Source organism: Mobula hypostoma, chromosome 12 (assembly GCF_963921235.1).
Source record: "Mobula hypostoma chromosome 12, sMobHyp1.1, whole genome shotgun sequence".
NCBI classification, from domain to species: Eukaryota; Metazoa; Chordata; class Chondrichthyes; order Myliobatiformes; family Myliobatidae; genus Mobula; species Mobula hypostoma.
This window is the reverse complement of record NC_086108.1, coordinates 104,808,374-104,833,135: the sequence shown is the minus strand read 5'-3', so window position 1 is coordinate 104,833,135 and position 24,762 is coordinate 104,808,374. Positions and strand designations below refer to the sequence as shown.

At 43.4% G+C, this 24,762-nt stretch overlaps 1 protein-coding gene across 3 annotated transcripts in view; it reads left to right on the top strand.

Moving 5' to 3' along the window:
* adgrl4 (adhesion G protein-coupled receptor L4) overlaps window positions 1-24,762 on the top strand; it is a 169,507-nt gene that overhangs the window by 136,778 nt on the left and 7,967 nt on the right. For all 3 annotated transcript variants that reach the window (XM_063064755.1, XM_063064756.1, XM_063064758.1), the window contains one exon: window positions 9,315-9,483. In XM_063064755.1, coding sequence (XP_062920825.1) covers window positions 9,315-9,483 — 169 coding nt within the window. The remainder of the gene's footprint in view (window positions 1-9,314; window positions 9,484-24,762) is intronic.

Here is a 24,762-nt window from a genome sequence, read left to right as displayed (position 1 = left end):
GACGCCCTGACTAATCATGAACCTATCAGCCTCCACTTTAATTATACCCAATGACTTGGCCTTCACAGCCATCCGTGGCAATGAATTCCACAGATTCACTACCCTCTGGCTAAAGAAACTCCTCCTCACCTCTGTTCTAAAGGGATGTCCTTGTATTCTGAGGCTGTGCCCTCTGGTTCTTGACTCACTCACTACTGGAAACATCCTCTCCACGACCACTCTACCTACAGCTTTTAATATTTGGTAGGTGAAAATTAGATTTGATTTAGACCTTTTTATTACTTATCACATGTGCATCGAAACATACAGTGAAATGCATCACGCACGAAATGCTGGCTCTCAGCCCGAAACGTCAACTGTACTTCTTCCTGTACACGCTGCCTGGCCTGCTGCGTTCCACCAGCATTTTGTGTGTGTTGCTTGAATTTCCAGCATCTACAGATTTCCTCGTGTTTGAGTGAAGTGCATCGTTGGCATTAACGGCTAACATAATCTGAGAGTGTGCTGGGGGCAGCCCACAAGTATCAGCTCACATATCAGGACCAACATAGCATGCCCACAGTGTTCAGCAGAATAACAAGCACCCAACTTCAGAGATTATCATAACATTGGAAAAAGCATCTAGCTTCTTTTTCCTGTGTGTATATAGAACATAGATCATAGACCAGTACAGCAGAGGAACAGGCCTGCAGCCCACAATGTTGTGCCAAACCAATTAAATTAGTAATCAAATGGACAACTAAACTAATCCCTTCTGCCTACACAATGTCCATATCCTTCCATTTTCCTCACAAAGGTGTGCCTACCTAAATACCTCTTAAAAGTCCCAAATGTATCTGTCAGAGTCACTAGCAAACTCCAGTGCATGTATCACAGATACTTCAGCAAATCAAACAAAACCACAGATTTATTACAGAAATTAACCAGCAAAACTAAAATGAACTCAGGCATGCTATACAGAATCTGGAAGAACTGAAATCATAATACCATAAGATTTAGGAGCAGAAGGAGGCCATTCCGCCCATCGAGTCTGCCCCACCATTCAATCATGGGCTGATCCATTTCATCCAGTCATCCCCACTCCCCTCCCTTTTCCCCATACCCTTTGATGCCCTGGCTAATCAAGAACCTATCTACCTCTGCCTTAAGTACACCCAATGACTCCATAGCCGTACGTGGCAACAAATCCCACAGATTTACCACCCCCTGACTAAAGTAATTTCTCCACACCTCAGTTCTAAAAGGACATCCTTCAATCCTGAAATCGTGCCCTCTTGTCCTAGAATCCCCTACCATGGGAAATAACTTCGCCCTATCTAATCTGTTCAGGCCTTTTAACATTTGGTGTGGTGTTTCTATGAGATCCCCCCTCATTCTCCTGAACTCCAGGGAATACAGCCCAAGAGCTGCCAGATGTTCCTCATAGGGTAACCCTTTCATTCCTGGAATCATTCTAGTGAATCTTCTCCGAACCCTCACCACGATACACAGAAGGACTCAGTCAGAGTTTCACCAGACAAGGATCCACAATGACCAAGTGAAGAGGGGTTGACAAGCCCCCCGACCCCCCCGAAATACACCCTGGAGCACATAGGAATTCAGGACCAATCAGATGCCCACGTGTGCAGACGAAGTAATAATCCCCAAAAACAACAACTAACAATACAAAACATTGAAAATCCCGTGTTAGTTGAATTACCCCAAACTGAATCAAAGTGATAAATACAAAGAGAGCTTAACAATCCCCATGATCACAAATGAGACACCTGCAACACAAAGTGAACAACCAGAGCCAGTCCAAAAACAAACAATTGGACAGAAAGGGTAAACAATCCAAGGAAATCTGCAAACCTGAGAAAATACAATCCACCTACTAAATGAAAAACAATCTTTTCTTTTTTAAAAAAATAACCCTGGTGAGACAATATCTGCCTCTACCACCACTCCAGGCATATAGCATTTTCTAGGCACCCATCAATCTCTGTGTAAAGAAGCAACTTGCCCCTCACATCTTTGAAATTACCCTATGTCATCTTGAATGCATGCCTCTAGTATTAAACATTTCAACCCTTGGAAATATATATTGTCTATCTACTCTGTCTATGCTTCTCATAATTTTATAAACCTCTATCAGATTCCCTCTCAGCCTCCATCACTCCACCAAGGTCTGCACAACATGTAAACCAGGTCACAGCATGAAGATGAATAGACAAGTACATTAATTAGCACAATAGACAGGGTGGCTCCATAATACAGTATCTGGTTTATTCCCAAATTTCAATAGATAGTGTAGTCGCATATTGTGAGAGGTTGACTTTATGGTTTAACAAATAGTGTGGTTTGTTAGTGGGTGGTCAATAACAAGTCTCGTAATATTGCAAAGTGTGAGTCTGTATGTAATAAAGACGATTCTTTCATAAGACAATGAGGAAAGTGTATTAGAATTTAATCTACAAAGCAGTAATGTGGTGCTTGGATGGTGTGGATTCCCGACTTCACTGTTCAATAGGCAGTGGTTCAAGAGATAGACAATCGAAGACAATAGGTGGCTGTGACGATTCAGAAATGGAGGGACCAACACAAAGGACAGCGTCACCTCAACTCATGGAAATGCTTCAGTTTAGTTCAGAGGGAGTTTGGTAGTGTAGCGGTTAGCACAATGGGTTACAGTGCTATTGATCACTGATCAGGTTTCAATTCTGGGTTCAGTTGCGTCTGTGGCTGAATAAATGTGTTTTGCATCTTGACCCCAGAGGAATGATGTCTTATTTAGCTGTATATATGTGTTTTGTTGAATGACAATAAACTTGAACTTGAATTCCTGCCATTGTTGGAAAGGAATTTGTATGTTCTCTGTGTGACCGTGTGGGTTTCCTCCCACATTCCAAAGACATAAAGGTTGGGGTTGGTAAGTTGTAGGCTCGCAAGGTTTGTGTCAAAACCACGGGCTGCCCCTGCACACATGCTCAGACAGTGTTAGTCATTGATGCAAATGGTGCATTGTGTATTTCAGTGTATTGTATTTGTCTCAAGTAAAGCCAATCTTTACATTTAATTATTGAATCTGACGTGAAGCAGCCGATCGTTGCATTGGAAAGGGGTAAGGCTCCTTCAGAGATACAGTACAGAACAGGCCCTTCCAGCCCCATGAACCTTACCGTCCAGCAACCCACCTATTTAACACTAGCCTAATCACAGGACAATTTGAATGGCCAATCTTTGGACTGTGGGAGAAACCGGTGCATCTGGAGACAACCCACGCAGTCACAGGGAGAACATACAAACTCCTTGTGGATGGCACTAGAATTGAGCTCCAAACTCCAGAATGCTCTGTAACAGGGTCGTGCTAACTACTACACTACTGTGGTCCCTAGTTACCAAAGTTTCCAGTTTGCCCAACCCTGTCGTGCTGCACAAGCACTTTCTAAATCTCACCAAAGGCATATCCTCCGACGTCAGGATCAGGAAGGGATTGTCCCTGAAAACGCAAAGTCAACAATCAGTTTTTTCCCTTCACTCCCAGTAATATACACTGGCTTCCAAAGGGAACAATGACACAGCTCTACTAACACTGAAAGCTAATTATTCCCCAGTGATGAATTGCCTCTACGCTCCAAGTGACACTGTGTAATTCAACTAAACCCACCTTGCAAGTATGCAGGCAGCTGGAGAACGGATTGAACATACATTCAGTGCCACTGTATTAAGTACCTTCAGTAACTAATAAAGTGACCACTGAGTGTATGTTTGGGGATTTTTGCTGCTGTAGCCCATCCACTTCGAGGTTTGATATTTTGTGTATTCAGTGGTGCTCTTCTGCACACCACTGTTGTAGCAAGTAGTTATTTGAATTACTGTCATCTTCCTGTCAACTTGAACCAGTCTGGCCATTCTCCTCTGACCTCTCTCATTAACAAGGCACTTACAACAATAAAATTGCCGCTGACTGGATCTTTTTTTGCTTTTGCACTGTTCTCTGTAAACTCAAGAGACTGTTGAGCGTGAAAATCCCAGGAAACTTCTGAGATACTCGAACACTCCATCTGACACTAGAAATTATTCCACAGTTAAAGTGACTTCGGTCACATTTCTTCCACATTCTGATGTTTGGTCTGAACTGAACCACTCGAGCATGTCTGCATACTTTTCAAAGTGTAAAGTAAATTTATTATCGAAGTACATATATGTCACCAGATACAACCCTGCGATGCATTTTCTTGCGGGCATACTCAATAAATCCATAGAATAATAACCATAACGGAATCAATGAGAGACTGCACCAACATGGGTGTTGAACCAGTGTGCAAAAGGCAACTGCAAATACAAACATGAAGCACACACAAAATGCTGGAGGAGCTCATCAGGCCAGGCAGCATCCATGGAAAAGAGTAAAGAGTCAATGTTTCGGCCTGAGACCCTTCATCAGAGCTGGAAAGGAAGTGGAGAAGTCAGAGTAAGAAGGTGGGGGGAGGGGAGGAAGAAGTACAAGGTGGCAGGTGATAGGTGAAACTGGGAGAAGGGAGCGGGAGGTGTATAAAGTTGGGAGATGTATAAAGCTGGAGAAGGGGGAATCTGATAGAAGACCATGAAAGGAAGGGAAGGGGGAGGAGCACCAGAGGGAGGTGATGGGCAGGTAAGGAGATGAGGTGAGTGAAGGAAAAGGGAATGGGGAATGGTGAAGGAGGAGGGGGCAATCTCTAAAAGTTTGAGAAATTGATATTTGTGCCCCATTTTAATTCCACTTCCCATTCCCATTCCGATATGTCAATCCATGGCCTATACTGCTGCAATGAGGGTGGAGGAACATCACATTATATTCCATTTGAGTAGGCTCCATGCTGATGGCATGAACATTGATTTCTTGAACTTCCAGTAATTGATGGTTGAGCGGCGGCCTCATAACATCAGAGACCCAGATTCAATTCTCACCAATGACACTATCAGATTTAGTACAACCTCCCCTATGACTGCAGGCTTTTCTCCTGGCACTCTTGATTCATAAGACCATAAGGCATAGGAGCAGAACTAGATCATTTGACATATCAAGTCTACTCCACTACTGTATTATCATTCTCAAACGCATTCTCCTGCCTTCTCCCTGTAAACTTTAACATCCTTACTAATAAAGAACATATTAGCCTCCACTTTAAATATACCCAATGACTTGGCCTCCAAAGTCATCTGTGGCAATGAATTCCAGAGATTCACCACCCCCTAGCACCAGAAATTCCTCCTCATCTCTGTTCTAAAGTGATGTCTTTGTATCCTGAGCTGTGCCCTCTGGTCCTAGTCTCCCTACTATAGAAAACTATACTCTCCCAGAGAGTGGTGGATATGTGGAATGCTCTGCCCCAGAATGCAGTGGAGGGCAAGTCTCTGGATGCTTTCAACAAAGAGATGGATAGGGCTCTTAAAGATAGCAGAATCAAAGGTTATGGGGATAAGGCAGGAACTGGATACTGATTGTGGATGATCAGCCATGATCACAGTGAATGGCGGTGCTGGCTCGAAGGGCTGAATGGTCTACTCCTGCACCTATTGTCTATTGTCTATTGAAACATCCTCTCCACGTATTCAATCACTCACACATGGAGGCGCCATGGTAGTGAAGCAGTTAGTGTGATGCTTTTCCAGCTCGGGCCATCAGAGTTTAGACTTCAATTCTGCTGTCCTCTGTAAGGTGTTTGTATGGGTTTCCTCTGGTGATTTGGTTTCCTCCCACAATCCAAAGGCATACTGGGTAGTAGGTTAATTGGTCATTGTAATTGTCCTGTGATTAGCCTAGTGTTAAATAGGTGGGTATGTGGCCAAGCGGTTAAGGCTAGCGATCTGAAGGTCGTGAGTTCGAGCACCAGCCGAGACGTGTTGTGTCCTTGAGCAAGGCACTTAATCACACGTTGCTCTGCGACAACACTGGTGCCAAGCTGTACGGGTCCTAATGCCCTTCCCTTGGACAACATTGGTGTCATGGAGAGGGGAGACTTGCAGCATGGGCAACTGCTGGTCTTCCATACAACTTTGTCCAGGCCTGCGCCCTGGAGAGTGAAGACTTTCCAGCTGCAGATCCATGGTCTCGCAAGACTAACGGATGCCTTTAAAATAGGTGGGTTGCTGGGTGGTGGGCCCAAAGGTGCCTGGTCCATGCTGCATCTCGAAACAATTTTTTTTTTAAATTCCAGAAATGTACGGTTCAGTCAATTAACTGGCTGCTTTGTTCTGTGGATGTCTGTGGGAAGACAAATCTCAGGGTTGTATAACGCATACATACTTTAATAATAAATGTACTTTAAAAACTACACTGCAGAAGCCTGAAGTCCCACACCACCAGGTTCAGGAGCAGCTATTTCCCTTCCACCATTTGATTATTGAAACAACCTGTACAACTCTAATTATCTCAGTACAGCAGCAACATGATCACTTTGCACTACAGAGGATATGCTTTTATTGTTCTAACAGTGTTCTTTCTTGTAAAATTTGTTTCACTTATGTTTTCTTTTGTGGATACTGCTTATGTGATGCTACTGCAAGTAGGTTTTTCACTGCACTTGTACACACACCTACTCTTACATTATTATTATGAGAACACTCAGTCCTCTTTTACTGTCATTTAGAAATGCATGCATGCATTAAGAAATGATACAATATTTCTCCGGAGTGATATCACAGAGAACAGGACAGACCAAAGACTAACACTGACAGAACCACATAATTATAACATATAGTTACAGCAGTGCAAAGCAATACCATAATTTGATGAAGAACAGTCCATAAGCACAGTAAAAAAAAGACTCAAAGTCCCAAGTCGATCGACTCCCGAGTCCCTGATAACAGCGGCAAAAGGGAGAAACTCCCTGCCATAAACCTCCAGGCACCGTCAACTTACCGATACCTTGAAAGCACCCGACCACAGCCAGCACTGAGTCCATCCATCCGAAAACTCCGAGCTTCCGAGCAGCCTTCCGATACAGCCTCCCGAGAGCCATCCTCTGCCGAGCGCCTTCGACCTCTCCCCAGCCGCTGAAACACACAAAGCCGAGGATTTCAAGGCCCTCAGCTCCGGAGATTCTGGTTACCACACAGTAGCAGCGGCAGCAAAGCAGGCATTTCAGAAGTTTTCCAGATGTTCCTCCGTGTTCTCACGTCTGTCTCCATCAAATCAGGATTGTGCACGGTCCCCTACTTGACAGATAACAGACATCACCACCGAAGTGGTCACACACGCTGTTGTCGCACCGCCATCTTCTCCCCGCTCCCGGGAGGTATGACAATAAACTCAAATTTAGTGTCTTTAGTGTTTAGGTGAGGGGTAGAACCTGGAAGGCTACCTGGCTGACGGTCAGCATAGACTCAATGGGCTGAAGGGACTGCGTCAGTGCGGTGACTCTTGCTATGACTCTGAAAACCAGGGACAGGCAAGGTGAGCAGAAGATTCTCCTGAGGGAATGATGAAGAAAATGTGACAGCAAGCTAACTCGGAGCAGTGACAAAGAGAAAATCACAGACACTCAAACATCTTCAGGAGTGCAAGTGTGTCCCAGAGCACTTTACAGCTGATGAAATATTTAGTTGTAATGGAGGGAATGCAGCGGCAAGATATGTACAACTGCGACAGAAGAAAATGGAGCAGGAATAGGCCATTTGGATCCTCAAGCAAGCTCCCACAGGCAGTGATGAGCTAAACACATACAAACATATGCATAAATCAGCAGTATGAACACACCAGTCAGTCCCTCTTGCCTGTTCTGCCATTCAAAGAGATCCTGCCTAATTTCATTGTGGTCTTCATTTGTGGTAACCTTCAACCTTATCAAGAATTGACCATCATTAAGGACCCTCACCACCTGGACATGCCCCCTTCTCATTACTACCTTGGTTTTAAAGCTATTTCATATGTTGAAAGATTGGAGCGACTGGGGTTGTATACACTGGAATTTAGAAGGATGAGAGGGGATCTGATTAAAACATATAAGATTATTAAGGGATTGGACACGCTAGAGGCAGGAAACATGTTCCCGATGTTGGGGGAGTCCAGAACCAGAGGCCACAGTTTAAGAGTAAGGGGTAGACAATTTAGGACGGAGTTGAGGAAAGACTTTTTCATACAGAGGGTTGTGGTTCTGTGGAATGCTCTGCCTCAGAAGGCAGTGGAGGCCAATTCTCTGGATTCTTTCAAAAAAGAGTTAAATAGAGCTCTTAAAGATAGCCGAGTGAAGGGATATGGGGAGAAGGCAGGATTGCGGATGATCAGCCATGATCACAGTGAATGGTGGTGCTGGCTCGAAGGGCTGAATGGCCTACTCCAGCACCTATTGTCTACTGATCTATTGAAAATCTTAAAGAACTATTTCTATCATTGTTTGAGAAAGACTCAAAGATTCACTATGCTCAGATAAGAAGAAAAATTCACTTCATGTTTATCTTCAATGGTTAACCACATATTTCCATCGTTAAGGATCCCACCAGTACCGCCTGCTTTACGGGGATCTAAAGTGGTGGGAAGTCACAGGTGAGAGGGATCTCCCAATACCCAGAACATGCCTTCTTCTGATTTCTACCATCAGGGAAGGGGTACAGGAACCTGAAGACTCATACTCAAAATTTCAGTGACAATTTCTTCCCTTCTGCTATCATATTTCCGAACACTACCTTACTATTCTGTTCTCCTTTTACCCCACTTGTTTATTTATTTATATTTCTTATTGTAACTTACAGAATATTTTTATTATTATGTATTGCACTGTACTGCTGTGCGCAATAACAAATTTCACGAAAATCACCTTTTTATTCCAGCATCTTACCCTTTTCTTCTTTGTCCTTAAGAAAAGTTTAGGCCCAACATATAGACTATCTATTCATTTCCATAGATGCTGCCTGCCCTGCTGAGATCAATGGTGGAGCTGGCAGAAGATGATGACACATTGCAATGCCAGTGAAGGCGGAGGAAGGCTGCAGCAGTGAAGGGTCCTCAGTCATCTTGTATTCCATGTCACTGGACCCTGACCCCAATCTGTCAAGGACCATGTGATGGCCTCCTGTACATCAGCCTTCCCATGTTAAACAGCTATACTCAGGCATTCTCTATCTCAGGAGGACCAGATGGACCTCCTGAGATAGATGGACCTGAGATGGGATTGGTCCTCCTGAGATGCGACTGGACCTCCTGGGATGGGACTGGACCTCCTCAGACTGGTATGGTCCTCTTCAGGTGGGGCTGGCCCTCTTGAGATGAGTCTGGTCCTCAGATGTAGGTCTGTTTGGGTGACCTAACTCTGCATGGAAGGTGAATTAATGTACTCTCTCACTCTGTTTTCCAGGTCTTGTGCTCGTGGTGCCCTGGCCCTTCTCTTCCTCCTTGGTGCTACCTGGACTTTCGGGGTGTTGCACATTGTCAAGGGAACCATGGTGACAGCATATCTATTCACCATTTCCAATGCATTCCAAGGGATGTTCATCTTCATATTTCTCTGCATCCTGTCAAAGAAAGTAAGTGTCACTTAAGAATGAGAGCATGAACCGCTGGAGTGGCCGAGTTCTAGCTGCTCAAGTTCATTCCTGATTTCAGGTGCTGTCCATATAGATTGTGCATGAGTTTCTTCCGGAGGTTTCAGTCTTCAAAGAACTGATTGTGGACCTCAGAGAAGGAAAGATGAGGGAGCGCACACCAGTCCTCATAGAGAGATCAGAAGTAGAGAGTGAGCAATTACAAGTTCCTGGGTGTCAATATCTCTGAGGACCTAACCTGTACCCAACATATCGACACAACTTTAAGAAGACAGGCGGTGGCTGTTTTTTATTAGAAGTTTGAGGAGATGCCAAATGTCACCTAAAGCACTTGAAAATTTCCACAGATATACCATGGAGAGCTTTCTAACTGGTTGCATCACTGTCTGGCATGGGGAATGGGGGGTTATTGTACAGGATCAAAGTAAGCTGCAGAGGGTTGTAAACTTAGTCAACTCCATCACAGGCACTAGCTGCCTTAATATCCAGGCCATCATCATAGTGGCTGTCATCTCAGTGGACAAAGCCAGAGTGGTGATCTTGAGGCTTTAGCTCTTCAAGGCTTCAGCAAAGAAAGGCTTCAGTCTAAGAAAGCAAAAAAAGAAGAGCTCAAGATTTATCAAACACGAGGAAATCTGCAGATGCTGGAATTTCAAGCAACACACATAAAAGGTGAACGCAGAAGGCCAGGCAGCATCTCTAGGAAGAGGTACAGTCGACGTTACTCTTCCTATAGATGCTGCCTGGCCTGCTGCGTTCACCAGCAACTTTTATGTGTGTAACTCAAGATTAAGTTTCTTTTTCTCCTTCACTTCTTTATGTTACTCAGTTAGGACAGTAGAGATACCAGGCAGGATACTGGAATGCTCCTCTTGTGGGATGTGGGAAGGCAGGGAGACCTCCAGTGTCCCTGACGACTACAACTGCAAGACATGCATCCAGCTGCAGATTCTAACAAACCACGTTAAGAAGTTGAACTGGATGAACTCCAGATCATTCGGGAGGCTAAGGGGGTAATAGATAGGTCATATAGAGAGGTAGTTACACCCAAGGTGCAGGACAAAGGAAAATGGGTGACAGTCAGAAAGCAGAAAGGGGTAAGGAGCTAGTGCAGAGTACCCCTGTGGCCGTCTCCCCCTACAACAGATATATCACTTTGGATACTGTCAGGGAGGATGATGTAACAGAGGAAAGTCACAGTGGTCGGGACTTTGGTACTGTGTCTGGCATTGTGACTCCGAAGGGAAGTGGGGAGAACAGGCACACTGTGGTGATAGCAGATTCGTTAGTTAGTAGAATGGACAGGGGGTTCTGTGGGCAAGAACAAGATTCCCAGATGGTATATTACCTCCCAGGTACCAGTGTCTGGGATATCTTGGATCATGTCCTCAGTATTCCTAAGTGGGAGGGTGAACAGCCAAAAGTCATGGACCACGTAGGTACCAATGTCATGAGTGATGAGGTTCTGCATACAGAGTAGAGGGAGTAAGGTGTTAAATTGTGATCTCAGAATTGCTACCTGTGCCACGTGCTAGTGAGGCTATATCTAAGAAGATTATACAGCTTAATACGTGGTTAAGGAGTTGGTGTAGGAGGGATGGTGAAAGGTTTCTGTATCATTGGGCACTCTTCCAGGGAAGGTTTGACCTGGATAGAAGGAATGGAGGGGGACTGATATCTTAGCACAAAGATACTGCACTGTGGGGTTCAAACTAGCGTTGCACGGGGGTGGGAACCGGAGTGCCAGAACAGTTGATGGAGAGGGTGTGGAGGCAGATGTTAGTAGATCCTCAGACAAAGTTAGGAATCAAAAGGCTGAGCATGCTGCGACCAGTGTCATCAGCAGCGTATATTTCAATGTAGGAAGTATTGTAGGAAAGGTGGATAACAGTGCTGAAGATGAGGTAGCTGGTTTACAAACAGAGGCATTGTGTAGTGAAGAGTGACTGTTGACAGAGCAAAACTGCAGTCAACAGGATGAGTTGCAACGTAAAAGGAAAACAAAACAAAAAGGGCAAATACAGAACTGAAGGTGTTATATTTGAATGCGCACAGTATAGGGAATAAAGTAGATGACTTGTAACACAGCTACAGATTGGCGTGTATGCTGTTGTAGGCATCACTGAATCGTGGCTGAAAGAAGAATATTGCTGGGAGTTTAATGTCCAAGGATACACATTGGATTGAAAGAACAGGCAGAAAGCAAGGGGTGGGGGGGGGGGAGCATTGACCTGTTGGTCAAAAAATGAAATCAAATCATAAGAAACAGATGACATAGAGTCAGAAGGAAGGAGATGAATCAGTGTGGACAGAACTAAGGAAATGCGAGGGTAAAAAGACCCTGATGGGAACTATATACAGACCCCCAAATAGTAGTAAGGATGTGGCCTACATATTACAACAGGAAATAGAAAATGCATGCCAAAAGGGCAATGCTACAGTAGTCATGGGGGATTTCAATATGCAGGTAGATTGGGAAAATCAGGTTGGTGCTGGATTCCAAGAGGGGGAATTTCCAGAATGCCTACAAGATAGATTTTTAGAGCAGCTCATAGTTGAGCCATGATGGGAACAGCTATTGTGGATTAGGTGTTGTGCAATGAAACTGAATTGATTAGAGAGCTTAAGGTAAAAGAACCCTTTGGGGAAAGTGACCATAATATAATCGAATTCCCCTGAGATTTGACAAGCAGAAACTAAAGTCAGATGCATCAGTATTACAGTGGAGTAAAGGAAATTACAGAGGCATGTGAGAGGAGTTGGCCAGAATTGATTGGAAAAGAACACTGGCAAGGATGATGGCAGAGCAGCAATGGCTAGTATTTCTGGAAGCAATACAGAAGGCATAGGATATAGATATCCCAAAGAAGATGAAGTATTCCAAATACAAGATGACACAACCATGGCTAATAAGATAAGGCAAAGACAATGTACGTTTGTAAAAGCCAAAGGGAGGGCATATAATACAGCAAAAATTAATGGGAAGTTTGAGAATTGGGCAGCTTTTAAAAGCCAACAGAAGGCAACTAAAAAGTAATTAACAAGGTAGAGATGGAATAGGAAAGTAAGCTAACCAGTAATATTAAACAGCATGCCAAAAGTTTCTTCACATATATTAATGTAAAAGAGAGGTGAGGGTAGATATCGGGCCACTGGAAAATGATGCTGGAGAGGTAGTAATAGGGACAAGGAAATAGCAGATGAACTGAATTAGTATTTTGCATCTGTCTTCAAAATGGAAGACTAGCAGTATGGCAGAAGTTCTAGGTGTCAGGGGGCATGAATTGTGTGAAGGAACCATTACTAGAGAAAAGGTTCTTGGGAAACTGAAATGTCTGAAGGTAGTTAAGTCACCTGGGCCAGATGGTGTTCACCCCAGGGTTCTGAAAGAGGTGGCTGAAGAAATCATGGCGGCATTACTAATGATCTTTCAAGAATTACTCGATTCTGGAAATGTTCCAGAAGACTGGAAAATTGCAAATGTCACTCCACTCTTCAAGAAGGGAGAGAGGAAGAAGAAAGGAAACTATAGGCCAGTTAGTGTGATCTCAGTGGTTGAGAAGATGTTGGAGTCGATTACTAAGGATAAAGTCTCAGGGTACTTGAAGGCGCATGTTAAAACAAGCCATAGTCAGCATGATTTCCTCAAGGGAAAATCTATCCTGACAGATCTGCTAGAACAAGCAGGATAGACAAAGAAGTATCAGTGATGTTGTGTACTTGGATTTTCAGAAGGCCTTTGACAAAGTGCCACACATGAGGCTTCTTAACAAGCTCAAGCCAATGGTATTACAAGAAAGATTCTGGCATGAATAAAGCAGTGAATGATTGGCAGGAGGCAAAGAGTGGGAATAAAGGGAGCCTTTGCTGGTTGGCTGCTGGTGACTAGTGGTGTTCCACAGGAGTCTGTGTTGGGATTGATTCTTTTTAGGTTATATGTCAATGATTCAGATAATAGAATTGATGGCTTTGTTGCAATGATAATTAGTGGAGGGGCAGGTAGTTTTAAGGAAGTAGACAGGCTACAAAAGGAGTTGGACAAATTAGGAGAATGGGGAAAGAAGTGGCAGATGGAATACAGTGTCGGGAAATGTATGGTCATGTACCTTGGTGGAAGAAACAGAAGGTTTGTCTATTTTCTAAATGGAAAGAAAACACAAAAATCTGAAGTGCATAGGGACTTGGGAGTTGTTATACAGGATTTTCAAAAGGTTAATTTGCAGGTGGATTTTGTGCTGAGAAAGGCAAATGCAATGTTAGCATTATTTTCTAGAGGACTAGAATATAAAAGCAGGGAAGTAATTTTGAAACTTTATAAAGCACAAGTGAAGGGAGAATTATAGTATTGTGACCAGTTTTGGGCCCCTTATCTTAGAAAGAATGTGCTGAAACAGGAGAGGATCTTAAAGAAGGTTCACGAAAATGACTCCTGGATTGGACGGCTTGTTATATGAAGAACATTTGATTTCTGTGGGCTTGTACTCACCGAAATTCAGAAGAATGAGGGATGACCTCATGAAACCCATTGAATGGTGAAAGTCCTTGATAGAGTCAATGTGGAGAGGATGTTTCCTATAGTGGAGGAGTCTAAGACCAGAGGACCAAGCCTCAGAATAGAGGGGCATCCTTTTGTAATGTAGATGAGGAATTTCTATTGCTAAAGTGGTGAATCTGTGGAATTCTTTGCCACAAGCAGCTGTATATTTAAGGCAGACGTTGATAGATTCTTGATTAATCAGGGCATGAAGGGATATGTGGAGAAGGCAGGAGATTGTGGCTGAGAGGAAAATTGGATCAGCCATGATGAAATAGCAGAACAGACTAAGAAGGGCCAAATGGCCTAATTCTGCTCCTATATTTTATGTTCTTAGAGTCTTACGGACATCTTCAAGGAGCAGTGTTTCGAAAAGGCGGCATCCATCATTAAGGTCCCCCACTACCTAGGACATGCCCTCATCTCATTGCTACAATCAGGAAGGAAGAACAGAAGCCTGAGGCACACACTCAAAGATTCAGCTTCTTCCCCCTTTCCATCCAATTTCTGAATGAATAATGAACCCATGAACACTACCTCACTACTTCCATATTTCTATTTTTTGTACTAATTTAATATCATTATTAATGTATATATGTATATTTACTGTGGGCACGTGGCCAAGTGGTTAAGGCATTGGACTAGCGACCTGAAGGTCGTGAGTTCGAGCCCCAGCTGAGGGAACGTGTTGTGTCCTTGAGCAAGGCACTTAATCACACATTGCTCTGCGACGACACTGGTGCCAAGCTGTATGGGTCCTAATGCCCTTCCCTTGGACAACATTAGTGTCGTGGAGAGGGGAGACTTGCACCATGGGCAACTGTTGGTCTTCCATACAACCTTGCCCAGGCCTGCGTCCCGGAGAGTGAAGACTTTCCAGGTGCAGATCCATGGTCTCACAAGACTAACGGATGCCTTTATGTATATTTACTATAATTCAGTTTTTCTCTATATTATCATGTATTGCATTGTACTGCTGCTGCAAAGTTTAAAAAATTTCATGACATATACTGGTAATATTAAACCTGATTCTGATTCTTTTACCATATCCTGATAGGATAATCGGTCCCTGTAAACTGTCTTCTGTGTGTGGGTGTGTAGTGGAATCTGGGGGGAGTTATAAAGTCATACAGTAGAACAGCACAGAAAGAGGCCCTTCAGCATATCTAGTCCATTCTGACCTAGTCCTCTGCCTAATCCCATCCAGGGACCATATCCTTCCAATCTGGTCTCATCCATGTACCTATCCAAACTTCTCTTAAATGTTACAATTGAACCCGTATCCACCGCTTCCACTCATTTCACTCTTACACTGCCCTCTGAATGCAGTAGTTACTTCCCAGGTTCCCCTTGAATATTTCAACTTCCAGTTTAAACCTACTCTATGACCTCTAACTCTAGTCTCACCCAACCTGAATGGAAAAAAAGCCTGCAAGAATTCAAGCAGGAGGGGGAGGGATGGAGCCAAGAGCTGGACAGGTGACTGGCAAAAGGGATATGAGAGGATCATGGGACAGGAGGCCCAGGGAGAAGGGAAAGGGGGAGGGGGGGAAAAACCCAGAGGATGGGCAAGGGGTATAGTGAGAGGGACAGAGGGAGAAAAAGGAGAGAGAGAAAGAATGTGTGTATATAAATAAATAACGGATGTAGACTCGACTTTTCGACCACATTTTGACTCAGACTCGCAGCTCTTAGCTCCATCCCTCCCCCTCCCACTTTCCCACTAGCTCTTCCTTCAGTTAGTCCTGACGAAGGGTCTTGGCCCGAAACATCCACTGTACCTCTTCCTAGAGATGCTGCCTGGCTTCCTGCGTTCGCCAGCAACTTTGATGTGTGTTGCTTGAGTTTCCAGCATCTGCAGAATTCCTGTTGTCTGCAAGAATTCACTCTATTTACTACTCTCATAATTTTGTACACCTCTGTAAAGTTTCCCTTCATTCTCAGAATCGGGTTTGATATTACTGACGGATGTTATGAAATTTGTTATTTTGTGCCAGTAAATTACAGTAATATATATATATTAAAGATTAACTTAAATAAGTAATGCAAAATCAGTGAAGAACTGTTCATGGGGTGGTTCATTGTCCATTCAGAAATCTGATAGTGGAAGGGAAGAAGCTGATCCTAAAATGAGAGAGGCCATGTCCTAGGTGATGGGGTTTGTTAATGATGGTTGAAGCCCTCCTGAGGCATTACCTTCTGAAGCTGTCCTCGACGGTGTGGTGGCTAGTGCCCATGATGGAGTTGGCTCAGTTTGCAACCCTCTGCATCTTTTTCCAATCCTGTGCAGTGGCCCCTCCATCCCAGACAGTGATACAACCAGTCAGAATGCTCTCCATGTACATCTGTAGAGATTTAGTGTCATACCAAATCTCAAACCCCTAGTGACATATAGCCACTGACATACCTTCCTGATAATTGCATCAATATGTTGGGCCCAGGATAGATCTTCAGAGATGCTAACACTCAGCAATATTAAATTGCTCACCCCTCCCGCTGCTGAACCCGCAATGAGGCCTGGTGTGCGTTCCCTTGGCTCCCCCTTTCTGAAGTCCACTATTCCTCTGTATCCAAGGAATAAACTCCTAACCTATTTCAGATTTCCCTTTAACTCAGGCCCTCAAGTCCTGGCAATATCCTTGTAAATTTTCTTAGTATTCTTTGAAGCTTGTTGATACCTTTCCTGCAGGTAGGTGACAGCAACTGTGTACAATATTCTAAAACTAGCAGACAATGGTGAGAAGGAGGAGGTCCTCACGTGGACCAGAACCCTCCATACCTCTCCCATCCATATACTCATTCAAACTTCTCTTCAATGCTGCAATCGAAGCCATGTCCAACATTTCTGCTGGCAACTCATTCCACACTCACACTACTCTCTTTGTGAAGAAGCCCCCCCCCCCTCGTCGCGTCAAGTTCCCGTTCAATATCTCACCTTTCACCCTTAACCTATGACCTCTAGATCTAATTTCACACAAAGCTCGGTGGAAAAAGCCTGCCTGCACTCACCCTATCTATAACCCTCATAATTTTCAATATGATATTGGCCTGGTGATCAGGCACATTCATCTAGAACAACAGAACCAGGGACTGAGTGGCCTGCTCCATTTTCAGGGTATCAAAAGTTCAAAGGGTTCAAAGTAATTGTATTCTCTAAGTATGTGAATGTCATCCTGAGATTCATTTTTCAGGCAATCACAGTCGATGCAAAGAAACACAATCGGATCAATGAAAAGCTATGCACAAAGACAGACCAACAACCAATATGCATAAGAAGACAAATTGTGCAATTACAAAAAAAAACAAATAAATTATTTATGTATCTACTTCTTTAGAGATACAGTATGGGACAGGCCCTTCTGGCCCAATGAGCCATAACGCCCAGCAACTCCCCTACTGAACCCTGGCCTAATCACTGGTCAATTTACAATGACCAATTGACTTACTAGCCAGTACATCTTTGAACTGTGGTAGGAAACTGGAGCACCTGGAGGGAATGTATGTGCTTCACGAGGAGAATGCACAAGCTCCTTACAGACAGCACCGGACCTGAACTCCAGACTCCAGAACACCTCGAGCTGTCATAGCGTTGCGATAACGGCTACGCTACCATTGCACCCCGAAAGTAAGGTTGAGAACATGAGCTGTAGAGCCCTTGAAAGTGAGCTCATAACTTCAGTGCTGAACAAAATCAGTCATATGTCTTTTCCCAGTTTATATATCTTCCCCATATATTACAGATCTTGCCTCTGTTAAATAGCTGGAATATCATTAACAATAATGACAATGTATAATTAGTAGTGTAAAGAGCATCAGAGCACCTTCTTGATTATATGCTACCATATTGCTTTATATTCCAATGACCAACATATAACTGGAAATAAATTGCTTCCTAATTATACTGCTATTCACAGTAGATAAGTGCATTAGCATTATTACCCATGGAATCATGGGACTGTGGGATTGCTTCGGCTCTCATATCAATAGCGCAAACTAACAAGCAAAGTTTTAGTTGCTTGTTTGTTTGTGATGTTCATTGATATCACATGGGGGAAAGCAAGCTGTGTTCTCTTCCTCGTTCCTCTAACGTGAATTTGCAACGCTGACATCAAACTCGTTAATGTCTGTGCAATAACAATATTGGTTAAATTGCTACAAAGGCAAAATGTGAGCAAAGGGAGAGAGCTGTCTCTTTATTAATCCATACATTAAAAATAAAGATCTTTAAGATTAGCTTTAAGGATTACATCTACATCAATGTATCGCACTGTATACACTGAAATGTGCGAACAACCAACACAGTCCTAGGATGTGCTAGGAGTAACTTGTGGCACCAACATAGCATACCCACAACGTTAACGCATACATTTTTAAGTGGGAGGAAACTGGAACACCCAGAGGAAACCCACAAAGTTATGGAGAGAATGTACAAACTCCATACAGACAGCAGCAGGAATTGAACCCCTGATCTTCCGATCACTGCTGATGTAGTGTTACACTAACTGCCTTTCTACCAAGGAAACAGGGAGCCGAGAAAGTCTTTGATTGTGTAGGACTTTACTTTTGATAATAGGAATAAGGGTGGCAAAAGTTCTGGTATAGAAACAGGTTCAGCAGAGGTATTAATAAGTGTTCATTCATTCTTTATGTGCCATCTCATAGGACACGGGCAATCATGGTCTTTCCATGACCATGATTGTGCTTGGTAAAGTTTCCTACAGAAGTTGTTTGCATTTGCCTTCTGCCTGGCATTAGTGGTCATAAACCAGGACTTATGATATGCACCAGCTCCTCATACAACCATCCACCACCTGTTTCCTTGGCTTCATGTGACCCTGATCGGGGAGGCTAAGCAGGTGCTACACCTTGCCCAAGGGAGACGTGCAGGCTAGCAGAGGGAAGGAGCACCTTACATCTCCTTTGCTAGAGACATATTTCCACCCTGCCACCCTGTTACTAAGAGTAAAAGAATCTTTACTGGAGCCAGTGCCACCCAGTTACACCCATGTGACCAAGTACCCTACCAACCATGTCATTGGATTGTGGGAGAAAACCAGAACACCCTGAAGAAACCCACAGGGTCAGGTGAGAACATATAACGAACGCCCTTACAGATGGGAATTGAACCCCGTTCAGTGACTGATGGCACTGTAGACGATGACAGTAACCGCTACACCACCGCACCACCCTACTTTGCCAACATAATCTTTGAGGCAGTCACTTCCATTTCAGTTCTGATGACTTGTGTAGAAACCACAGAGTCTGCAACTGGATGGGAAGGATGAGTGAGTGGTTTGTGGTGTTAAGGACTTCTCCTGCTGTCCACGATTAACAACTGCATGGACTCTTGACATCCTGACTTCCTCCCAGCTGGTCTTCCTCCATTTTAATGAGTAGGTGAGGCTGTTCCAGACTTTCAATTTAGGATAGGGAGGTGTTTTCTGGAAAGAAATGGATCCATCATGCAGATGCTGCATGGATTCAGCAAAGGCAGGTCCTGTTTGACAAACTTACTGCAGTTCTTTAAGGATATAACAAGCACAGCGGATAGAGGGGAACAGATAGCTGTCACTTATTTGGATTACCAGAACGCGTTTGATAAGATGCCGCATAAAAGACTTATCCATAAGATAAGGATGCTTAGAGTTAGGGGTGATGTATTAGCATGGATAGAGGATTGGTTAACAAATGGGAAGCAGAAAGTTGGGATATATGAGTGTTACTCTGATTGGCAGTCAGTGGTGAGCTGCGTGCTGCAGGGGTCAGTGCTGGGCTTACAACTGTTCACGATATACATTAACAATCTGGAAGAGGGGACCGAGTGTACTGTATCTAAGTTTGCTTATGAGACTAAATTGAGTGGAAAAGCATATTGTGCAGAAGATATGGAGAGTCTGGAGAGAGATATAGATAGGTTAAGTGAGTGGGCAAGGGTCTGGTAGATGGAGTACAATGTTGATAAATGCAAGATCATCCACTTTAGAAGGAAAAATGAAACAGCAGATTGTTATTTAAATGATAAAAAAATTGCAGCATGCTATTGTGCAGAGGGACTTGGGGGTGCTTGTGCATGAATCACAAAAGATTGGTTTGTAGGTGCAGCAGGCTATCAAGTAGGCAAATGGAATGTTGGCCTTTTTTTTGCTAGAGAGATTAAATTTAAGGGCAGGGAAGTATGCTGCAACTGTACAGGGTACTGGTGAGGCTACTCCTGGAGTACCGCGTGCAGTTCTGGTCTCCTTACTTGGGGAAAGATATACTGGCTTTGGAGGCGGTTCAGAAGAGGTTCACCAGGTTGATTCCAGAGATGAGGGGGTTAGACTATGAGGACAGATTGAGTCGCCTAGGACTGTATTTGCTGGAATTCAGAAGAATGAGAGGAGATCTTATAGAAACATATAAAATTATGAAAGGAATAGATAAGATAGAGGCAGGAAAATTGTTTCCACTGGTAGGTGAGACAAGAACTAGGGGACATAATGTCAAGATTCAGGGGAATATATTTAGGATGGAGATGAGGCGGAATTGCTTTTTCCAGAGAGTGTTGAATCTGTGGAATTCTCTGCTCAATGAAGCAGTGGAGGCTACCTCAGTAAATACATTTAAGGTAAACTTGGATAGATTTTTGCATAGAAACATAGACATCTACAGCACATTACAGACTCTTTGAACCACAATACAATGTTGGGCCGTCCATGTAACCTACTCTAGAAACTGCCTAGAATTTCCCTACCACGTAGCCCTCTTAGCAGGGTTATGGGGAAAAGGCAGGTAGGTGGAGATGAGCCCATTGCCAGATCAGCAATGATCTTATTGAATGGTGGAACAGGCTCGATGGGCCAGATGGCCTATTATTTCTTAGCTCTTATGTTCTTTTTTCTATCATCTACTACAGTAATGGAGTTCAGAGTAGAATCCTCTGTAGAAATTTCTACCGTGGAGAGCACACTGACTGGCTTCATCGCCATCTGGAATGGAGGTAGCAGTGCGCAAATTCGGAAGAACTTGCAGAAGATTGCAAACATGGACACTAGCCTTACCACCATCGAGGATGTCTTCAATAGGCAGTGCCTCAAGAAGATGGCATTCATCATTAAGCATTCTCACCATCCAGAACATGCCCTCTTCTCATTGCTACTCTCTGGGGGTTGTGGGGGCGGAGATAAAGGAGCCTGAGGACACAGACTCAACTTTTAAGGAATAGCTTTTTATCCTCAACCATCAGATTTCAGTACAGTTTATGAACCCATGAACACTACCTCAATTTTTTCTCTCTTTTTACATGACCTTTTTATTTTTTGTATATAGTTCTTATTGTAATTTACAGTATTTTATGTGCTGTTCTGCACTGTTGACAATTAGCGACAAATTTCACATTAGTCAGTGATAATGAACCTGATTCTGATTCTAATCGTCATTAAACACAAGTAACTTTACTAAAATCACAGAGAGCAAGGTCCTACCAAGAAATTTAATTCACTATTATGATTACTGTTACAAAATGACTACCACTGGCTTCAGCTAGTTGCATGGTGTCACAGCAATAACCTTGCATTCAATGTCAGTATAAAAATAGAATTAAAGTGTAGAAGATGAACAGTGAGATAGCGTTCATGGGTTCATTGTCCATTCAGAAATCCAATGTCAGAGGGGAAGAAGCTGTTCTTAAAATGCTGAGAGTGGGTCTTTAAGCTCCTGTACCTCCTCCCTGACTGTATTCATGAGAAGGGAACCTGCTCTGGATGGTGGGAGATCACTGTCACCTGCAACCTCCCAGCACTTGAGGTCCCCATCAGCCAGGTAGAACTGATGGGGATCCTTAATGACAGAAGTATGTGGTCAACCATTCAGTGCTAATGTGAGGTGAATTTTGTTTTCTTATTTGAGGGCCACAAATCTTTGTCTCTTTCTCAAATGATGGTGGAAGTAGTCTTTAAATAATTTAAGGACTGAGGTAGTAATGAGACGAGAGCTTGCCCTGGATGATCAGGGTCTTTCTTGATTGGTGCAGCCTTCTTGAAACACTGCCTTTTGTTGCTGTTCTTGATGGAGGGGAGGTTTGTGCCCTTGATGACTCACACATCACAGAAACTGGGCCTTTGAGCCTATTAAAGTCCTGTTGCTGTCTCCAAGGAGTTTGTACGTTGTCCTCGTGATATCATGGGTTTCCTCCAGGTGCTCTGGATTCCTCCCACTTTCCAAGACATACGGGTAGTAAAGTTGTAGGCATGCTGTGTTGGTGTTAGAAGCATGGGAGTACTTACGGGCTGCTCTCAGCAATCCTTGGACTGTGTTGTTCGTTGACCCAAACAACACGTTTCACTGCATATTTTGATGTACGCATGACCAATAAGGCTAATCTAATCTTAATCTTAATCAAGACTCTGCTGTCCAATAGGCAGTCATTTACACTATCCTTGTTATATTCTTTCAGTTTATACATCGGCTCCCACCACCCCACCCCAATCAAGATTCCTCTACTCATCGACATGTTAGTGGTAACATACACTCAGTGGTCACTTTATTAGGTATACCTGTGCATCTGCTCGTTAATGCAAATACCTAATCAGCCAATCATGTGGCAGAAACTCAAAGCATAAAGTGTACAGTCATGGTCAAGAGGTTCAGTTGTTGTTCAGACCAAACATCAGAACCAAGGAACGATCGCTGGTGCCAGACAGGGTTGCTTAAGTATCTCGGAAACTGTTGATCTCCTGCGGTTTTCATGCATACCAGTCTCTAGAATTTACAGAGAATTGTGCAAGAAACAAAAAACATCCAAAGGGCAGCAGTTCTGTGGGTGAAAATGCCTTGTTAATTAGAGAGATCAGAGGAGAATGACCTGGTTTAAACTGACAGGAAGGCGTCAGTTACTCATATAACCACACGTTATAGCAACAGTGTGCAGAAGAGCATCTTCGAACCTTTAAGAGGCCTTTGGGTGTACAGTGACCAATTAACCCACTGACTTGCACGCCTCTGGGATGTGTGAGGAAACGTGAGGAAATGTACAGTCACAGGCAGAAGGTGCAAACTCCACACAAGGTCACGATTGAACCTGGGGCTGCTGAATCTGAGAGCAAGGCGCTCTACTCACTGTGGTGCCCTCGTTTAATTCTCCCTGCAGTTTAATTGCTGACAGTTAATCTGAGCTAATTGTGTATGGCAAGATTATTAAGGAAGAAAAGGTCAGAATGCCACTAAACAGTAAATAGATTTGAAATCATCTTTCTGGCAGCCCTCTAACCTCATTATGGTTCTTATTTAGCAAGGATTTCCTGATAGACTTAGGCGCTTAATATATATTCTGCTGCTGTTTATGGTTTTATTGACTGGGACAAATGTGTCACTGTTAACCAAGCTTGTCAACATATCGTTCAATGCTGCAGTGTGGAGATAACTAATTAGGGTTCACTGCCACTGTGAGGCAAGGTCAATATGCATCGGTACATGACACACTAATTCTGCAGTCAATCATTTTTGATGTTATCCCTTTAATCAATTCTATCAATATTCCCTTTGGATTATGTCCTGTTTATTCCACGTCAGCGGAAGTCACCCCAACCCCAGTTGAAAATCCTGCACAGGAATTTTAAACATTGTTTTCATTAAGCCATCTGTAGATGTGCTGATCATGGATTTCCAGAGATCACAGAACAGAAAAAAATATATATATACTACATTTCTCTGACTTTGCTTTTTAGCTGCATATCTTGACATAGAATTACATTAACTTTTCCAGGGAATGTTGCAGAACAGAGAGGTCTCGGAGTACATAGGTCCCTGAAAGTGAAGCCATGAGTAGTGAAGAAGGTTCATTGCCGTGCTAGCCTTCATAGAGAATAGAAGTTGAGACACTATGCTGTTATTGGTGAGACTGCTCTTGGAGCATCATGGACAGTTTCCGCTGCCCTATGAGACAGACATTATCAAGTTAGAAGGAGTGTGAAGATTTTAGGGAACGTTACCAGGACTTGAGGGCCTGAGTTATGGGGAGAAGTTCAAAGTTTAAAGTAAATGTATTATCAAAGTAAGTATATACTTTGATAATGCCTGTGGCCATTGAACTTGCAGCTCCTCCCGTGGAGGGTCAGACACCCTGAGCCAATAGATTGGTCCTGGATTTTTTTTCCATCTGGCATAGTTTGCATTTTGTTGTTCGATTGTTTGTGGTTTTTGTATTGCTATATTTATGCTCTATTCTTGTTGGTGCGGCTGTAACGAAACCTAAATTCCCTCGGGATCAAAAAAGGATATCTATCTATCTGTCTATCTATATGTCATCATATACTGCCCTGAGATTCATTTTCTTGCAGGCATTCATAGTAGATAGAAAGAAATACAGTAGAATCAATGAAAAGCTACACAGAAACAAAGGCAGACAAATAACCAAAAAACAGGAGAAAGTCTGCAGATTAATAGTAATACATACAAAGTGCTGGACAAACTCAGCAGGCCAGGCAGCACGTATGGAAAAGAGTAAACATTTGATGGTTTGGGCTGAGACCCTTCATCGGGACTGGAAAAAAGAGATTAGAAGTCAGATTAAGAAGGTGGGGCGAGGAGAGGAAGAGGTACAAGGTAGTAAGTGATAGTTGAAACTGTGAGATGGGAAGGGTTAAGATAAAGAGCTAGGAAGTCAATTGATAAAAGAGATAAAGGGCTGGAGAAGGGGGAATCTAATAGGAGAGGATAGAAGGCCAGAGGGAGGTGCTGGGCCGATAAGG